The 6,489-nt window shown below is 52.3% G+C and overlaps 2 protein-coding genes across 2 annotated transcripts in view; both read left to right on the top strand.

The window, feature by feature from the left end:
• The window catches only part of LOC137646657 (golgin subfamily A member 6-like protein 25), a 2,889-nt gene extending 2,715 nt beyond the window's left edge, over nt 1-174 (top strand). The window contains exon 2 of the mRNA XM_068379761.1: nt 1-174. This exon is cut by the window's left edge and continues 87 nt beyond it. Within this exon, the coding sequence (XP_068235862.1) occupies nt 1-174 (174 nt within the window).
• A 26-nt stretch (nt 175-200) lies between these two features.
• On the top strand, nt 201-1,630 carry LOC137646656 (dnaJ homolog subfamily C member 7-like). The gene is made up of 2 exons (XM_068379760.1): nt 201-1,383; nt 1,521-1,630. Exons 1-2 carry the CDS (start codon nt 201-203, stop codon nt 1,628-1,630), a joined length of 1,293 nt encoding a protein of 430 aa, XP_068235861.1.
• Nucleotides 1,631-6,489: the final 4,859 nt, after the last annotated feature.

The following is a 6,489-nucleotide window of genomic DNA, read 5'->3' as shown; positions in this document are numbered from 1 at the left end:
GAATTCGACGAAGAAGAGGAAGAATTCGTCGAAGAAGAGGAAGAATTCGACGAAGAAGAGGAAGAATTCGTCGAAGAAGGGGAAGAATTCGACGAAGAAGAGGGAAGAATTCGACGAAGAAGAGGGAAGAATTCGACGAAGAAGAGGAAGCAGCTGAAGAGGAAAGACCAGTAACTCGTCGAAACGTCCTGGAATCTGAGATGGATCGGTGTATACACAAACAAGACTTTGAGTCGGCTCTAGTTTTCCTAAGAGTTGTCCTTGAAGATTTTGACGACGTGACGCAATGCCGCGCGAAGGAGATCAGATGTTTGATGGCACTGGGCAGATGGGATGAGGCCCAGAACGTTTTAGATGAACTGGCAGATGAACACAAAGAAAACTCGGATGTAAAAGTGGAATCTGCCATACTTTGTGCTAGTCAATATAATTTTGAAGAAGCTGAAAGGATTCTGGAAGACGTTCTGAAGGTTTGCCCAAATCATCCTAGGGCACTCGAAGGACGGGAGTTCCTGCAGCGACAGGTCTTATGGAATACAATTCCCTCTCTGATAGACAACTCGGAATTTGAAGTTGTCTTGGAAACAATTTCACGCTGTCAGAAGCTAGAGTCCTTCTTCCCCTGGGCTCGAGCAGAACTGCTTCAATTGAAAGGGAATATCTTGTGCAAGCTTCGACGGCTGGAAGAAGCTCGTGAATGTTTCCTGAGTGCTCTTGCTATTGACGAGACAGATGTGGACTCTAGGCTAAAACTAGGCCTATGCTACTTATTAGGTGGAAAATACAGAGACGCAATTGCTCTATTTGAGCAACTGGACGAAGAGGAACAGCTAGAAGAAGATCTAGTATTCTATGCCGAAGCATTGGAAAGAATGGAAAGAACGGGATGTCCTTTCCAAACCATCGGTGTTAAAACAGACGCTTCCCAGAAGGAAATAGAAAAAGCCTACAGGAAAATGGCACTCAAGTACCATCCTGACAAGTGCCATGGGTCTGACATAGACCAACGGGAACTACATGAGATCATGCAACGGATCAACTACGCAAAAGATCTTTTAACCGACAACGAGATGAGGAAGGAATACGACGAAGTCAGAAAATTTGTCGAAGATTTTGCAGAGCAACTTTTCGAAAATCCCAAGATGCAGGAATGGTTAGATGAAGATGAATCGGATGAAGATGAATGGGATGAAGATGAATGGGATGAAGATGAATCGGAAGAGGAATATGATTACGACGTTTACGAGGAGTATAGTTTTTCCTCTACTGATGATTATCAAAATCTAATTAATCCGATGTATGGTTTAAACTCTGATGATGTTTATCGGATTCTAAATGATGAGGATAAGATGTTCATGGAATATTCATATGAAGAATATTCAAGTTATGAAGAAGAGGGAGAATTCGACGAAGAAGAGGAAGAAGACGATTCGACGAAGAAGAGGAAGAATTCGACGAAGAAGAGGAAGAAGACGAAGAAGAGGGAGAATTCGACGAAGAAGAGGAAGAATTCGACGAAGAAGAGGAAGAATTCGAAGAAGAGGAAGAAGACGATGAAGAAGAGGAAGAAGACGAGGAGGGACGAAGGCAGGAGGAGGAGGAGGAATTTGAGCAAGAAGAGGAGGAGTAAAACTTTAATATCCGGAGTAGCGGATTCTCCTTGATATCTCAAGGATGAAGAAAAGTTCTTCCTTCAAGAAGAGTAAGGAGTAAAAGTTCAGTGAAAAAAAAAATAGAAAAAAAAAAAAAAAAAGAAAAAAAACAAAAAAAAATTAAAAAACAAAAAAAAAAAAAAAAAATAAAAAAACAAAAAACCCCCCAAAAAAATGTATATGTATATATATTTTTCCACTTTTGATTTGAAAAGAATATTTTTTAAAAGGAACATAAGTTGTGTTAAGTTCAATTTCGGTTTATTTTGTGAGGAAAAAGAGACCCAGACAAGTTTTCCAAGACCAGAACTTCAAGGACGCTTGGATGGACCGCCCAGCTTGAGGAATGCAATGCCTAACTCTCCAGCTTGGACGATGCTTGGAATAATCTGGTGGACTGGTGCTGCTGATGGAAGAAATCTGGCTGATTTCAGAATGCTCTGTACCTTGATGGGGTGTACAGGACCTTTGTCAAGTGTACAAATGGTCGGATATCTAGATCTATTCTTTTGGATACCAACCTTCGGGTGGTTCTGGGGGAATAATCTAGAAGACCGGCTCTGCAGAGGGATGAAGCTGGGATTCTTCTATTATGCAGTCTTGTCCTTATAGGTTGGCCCAGGATAGTTCAGCTGGGGAAGGAAGCTGCGTCTCTGGTAAGGTGCTCATCCGATGGCTGCTGATGGAGGACTGGGAGCAGAGTCAGTACTGGTTCTGAGGATGCTTGGCTTAATTGTCCGGTTTCAAGATTCTTTGATTAAAGGCTTGGCTTAATTGCCTGGCCCCCGAAGAAGCTCGGCTTCATCGCCCGGCTTCCTGCTGCTTGGACTTTTTTGAAGGCTTGGCTTCATTGCCTGGCCCCCGAAGAAGCTCGGCTTCACCGCCCGGCTTCCTGCTGCTTGGACTTTATTGAAGGCTTGGCTTCATTGCCTGGCCCCCGAAGAAGCTCGGCTTCACCGCCCGGCTTCCTGCTGCTTGGACTTTATTGAAGGCTTGGCTTCATTGCCTGGCCCCCGAAGAAGCTCGGCTTCACCGCCCGGCTTCCTGCTGCTTGGACTTTATTGAAGGCTTGGCTTCATTGCCTGGCCCCCAGAAGAAGCTCGGCTTCACCGCCCGGCTTCCTGCTGCTTGGACTTTATTGAAGGCTTGGCTTCATTGCCTGGCCCCCAGAAGAAGCTCGGCTTCACCGCCCGGCTTCCTGCTGCTTGGACTTTATTGAAGGCTTGGCTTCATTGCCTGGCCCCCAGAAGAAGCTCGGCTTCACCGCCCGGCTTCCTGCTGCTTGGACTTTATTGAAGGCTTGGCTTCATTGCCTGGCCCCCAGAAGAAGCTCGGCTTCACCGCCCGGCTTCCTGCTGCTTGGACTTTATTGAAGGCTTGGCTTCATTGCCTGGCCCCCAGAAGAAGCTCGGCTTCACCGCCCGGCTTCCTGCTGCTTGGACTTTATTGAAGGCTTGGCTTCATTGCCTGGCCCCCAGAAGAAGCTCGGCTTCACCGCCCGGCTTCCTGCTGCTTGGACTTTATTGAAGGCTTGGCTTCATTGCCTGGCCCCCAGAAGAAGCTCGGCTTCACCGCCCGGCTTCCTGCTGCTTGGACTTTATTGAAGGCTTGGCTTCATTGCCTGGCCCCCAGAAGAAGCTCGGCTTCACCGCCCGGCTTCCTGCTGCTTGGACTTTATTGAAGGCTTGGCTTCATTGCCTGGCCCCCAGAAGAAGCTCGGCTTCACCGCCCGGCTTCCTGCTGCTTGGACTTTATTGAAGGCTTGGCTTCATTGCCTGGCCCCCAGAAGAAGCTCGGCTTCACCGCCCGGCTTCCTGCTGCTTGGACTTTATTGAAGGCTTGGCTTCATTGCCTGGCCCCCAGAAGAAGCTCGGCTTCACCGCCCGGCTTCCTGCTGCTTGGACTTTATTGAAGGCTTGGCTTCATTGCCTGGCCCCCAGAAGAAGCTCGGCTTCACCGCCCGGCTTCCTGCTGCTTGGACTTTATTGAAGGCTTGGCTTCATTGCCTGGCCCCCAGAAGAAGCTCGGCTTCACCGCCCGGCTTCCTGCTGCTTGGACTTTATTGAAGGCTTGGCTTCATTGCCTGGCCCCCAGAAGAAGCTCGGCTTCACCGCCCGGCTTCCTGCTGCTTGGACTTTATTGAAGGCTTGGCTTCATTGCCTGGCCCCCAGAAGAAGCTCGGCTTCACCGCCCGGCTTCCTGCTGCTTGGACTTTATTGAAGGCTTGGCTTCATTGCCTGGCCCCCAGAAGAAGCTCGGCTTCACCGCCCGGCTTCCTGCTGCTTGGACTTTATTGAAGGCTTGGCTTCATTGCCTGGCCCCCAGAAGAAGCTCGGCTTCACCGCCCGGCTTCCTGCTGCTTGGACTTTATTGAAGGCTTGGCTTCATTGCCTGGCCCCCAGAAGAAGCTCGGCTTCACCGCCCGGCTTCCTGCTGCTTGGACTTTATTGAAGGCTTGGCTTCATTGCCTGGCCCCCAGAAGAAGCTCGGCTTCACCGCCCGGCTTCCTGCTGCTTGGACTTTATTGAAGGCTTGGCTTCATTGCCTGGCCCCCAGAAGAAGCTCGGCTTCACCGCCCGGCTTCCTGCTGCTTGGACTTTATTGAAGGCTTGGCTTCATTGCCTGGCCCCCAGAAGAAGCTCGGCTTCACCGCCCGGCTTCCTGCTGCTTGGACTTTATTGAAGGCTTGGCTTCATTGCCTGGCCCCCAGAAGAAGCTCGGCTTCACCGCCCGGCTTCCTGCTGCTTGGACTTTATTGAAGGCTTGGCTTCATTGCCTGGCCCCCAGAAGAAGCTCGGCTTCACCGCCCGGCTTCCTGCTGCTTGGACTTTATTGAAGGCTTGGCTTCATTGCCTGGCCCCCAGAAGAAGCTCGGCTTCACCGCCCGGCTTCCTGCTGCTTGGACTTTATTGAAGGCTTGGCTTCATTGCCTGGCCCCCAGAAGAAGCTGGGCTTCACCGCCCGGCTTCCTGCTGCTTGGACTTTATTGAAGGCTTGGCTTCATTGCCTGGCCCCCAGAAGAAGCTGGGCTTCACCGCCCGGCTTCCTGCTGCTTGGACTTTATTGAAGGCTTGGCTTCATTGCCTGGCCCCCAGAAGAAGCTGGGCTTCACCGCCCGGCTTCCTGCTGCTTGGACTTTATTGAAGGCTTGGCTTCATTGCCTGGCCCCCAGAAGAAGCTGGGCTTCACCGCCCGGCTTCCTGCTGCTTGGACTTTATTGAAGGCTTGGCTTCATTGCCTGGCCCCCAGAAGAAGCTGGGCTTCACCGCCCGGCTTCCTGCTGCTTGGACTTTATTGAAGGCTTGGCTTCATTGCCTGGCCCCCAGAAGAAGCTCGGCTTCACCGCCCGGCTTCCTGCTGCTTGGACTTTATTGAAGGCTTGGCTTCATTGCCTGGCCCCCAGAAGAAGCTCGGCTTCACCGCCCGGCTTCCTGCTGCTTGGACTTTATTGAAGGCTTGGCTTCATTGCCTGGCCCCCAGAAGAAGCTCGGCTTCACCGCCCGGCTTCCTGCTGCTTGGACTTTATTGAAGGCTTGGCTTCATTGCCTGGCCCCCAGAAGAAGCTCGGCTTCACCGCCCGGCTTCCTGCTGCTTGGACTTTATTGAAGGCTTGGCTTCATTGCCTGGCCCCCAGAAGAAGCTCGGCTTCACCGCCCGGCTTCCTGCTGCTTGGACTTTATTGAAGGCTTGGCTTCATTGCCTGGCCCCCAGAAGAAGCTCGGCTTCACCGCCCGGCTTCCTGCTGCTTGGACTTTATTGAAGGCTTGGCTTCATTGCCTGGCCCCCAGAAGAAGCTCGGCTTCACCGCCCGGCTTCCTGCTGCTTGGACTTTATTGAAGGCTTGGCTTCATTGCCTGGCCCCCAGAAGAAGCTCGGCTTCACCGCCCGGCTTCCTGCTGCTTGGACTTTATTGAAGGCTTGGCTTCATTGCCTGGCCCCCAGAAGAAGCTCGGCTTCACCGCCCGGCTTCCTGCTGCTTGGACTTTATTGAAGGCTTGGCTTCATTGCCTGGCCCCCAGAAGAAGCTCGGCTTCACCGCCCGGCTTCCTGCTGCTTGGACTTTATTGAAGGCTTGGCTTCATTGCCTGGCCCCCAGAAGAAGCTCGGCTTCACCGCCCGGCTTCCTGCTGCTTGGACTTTATTGAAGGCTTGGCTTCATTGCCTGGCCCCCAGAAGAAGCTCGGCTTCACCGCCCGGCTTCCTGCTGCTTGGACTTTATTGAAGGCTTGGCTTCATTGCCTGGCCCCCAGAAGAAGCTCGGCTTCACCGCCCGGCTTCCTGCTGCTTGGACTTTATTGAAGGCTTGGCTTCATTGCCTGGCCCCCAGAAGAAGCTCGGCTTCACCGCCCGGCTTCCTGCTGCTTGGACTTTATTGAAGGCTTGGCTTCATTGCCTGGCCCCCAGAAGAAGCTCGGCTTCACCGCCCGGCTTCCTGCTGCTTGGACTTTATTGAAGGCTTGGCTTCATTGCCTGGCCCCCAGAAGAAGCTCGGCTTCACCGCCCGGCTTCCTGCTGCTTGGACTTTATTGAAGGCTTGGCTTCATTGCCTGGCCCCCAGAAGAAGCTCGGCTTCACCGCCCGGCTTCCTGCTGCTTGGACTTTATTGAAGGCTTGGCTTCATTGCCTGGCCCCCAGAAGAAGCTCGGCTTCACCGCCCGGCTTCCTGCTGCTTGGACTTTATTGAAGGCTTGGCTTCATTGCCTGGCCCCCAGAAGAAGCTCGGCTTCACCGCCCGGCTTCCTGCTGCTTGGACTTTATTGAAGGCTTGGCTTCATTGCCTGGCCCCCAGAAGAAGCTGGGCTTCACCGCCCGGCTTCCTGCTGCTTGGACTTTATTG

This window comes from Palaemon carinicauda, chromosome 9, assembly GCF_036898095.1.
Source record: "Palaemon carinicauda isolate YSFRI2023 chromosome 9, ASM3689809v2, whole genome shotgun sequence".
In the NCBI taxonomy this organism is placed as follows: domain Eukaryota; kingdom Metazoa; phylum Arthropoda; class Malacostraca; order Decapoda; family Palaemonidae; genus Palaemon; species Palaemon carinicauda.
The sequence above is the reverse complement of the archived record's forward strand: the minus strand, read 5'-3'. Positions and strand labels throughout refer to the sequence as shown.

What these genes read in the sequence shown, in the direction of transcription:
- LOC137646656 (XM_068379760.1), top strand. Translation starts at nt 201, where the DNA reads ATGGATCGGTGTATACACAAACAAGACTTTGAGTCGGCTCTAGTTTTC. An exon ending in TTCATATGAAGAATATTCAA is followed by an intron (nt 1,384 to 1,520) that starts GTTATGAAGAAG and finishes AATTCGACGAAG; the next exon opens with AAGAGGAAGAATTCGAAGAA.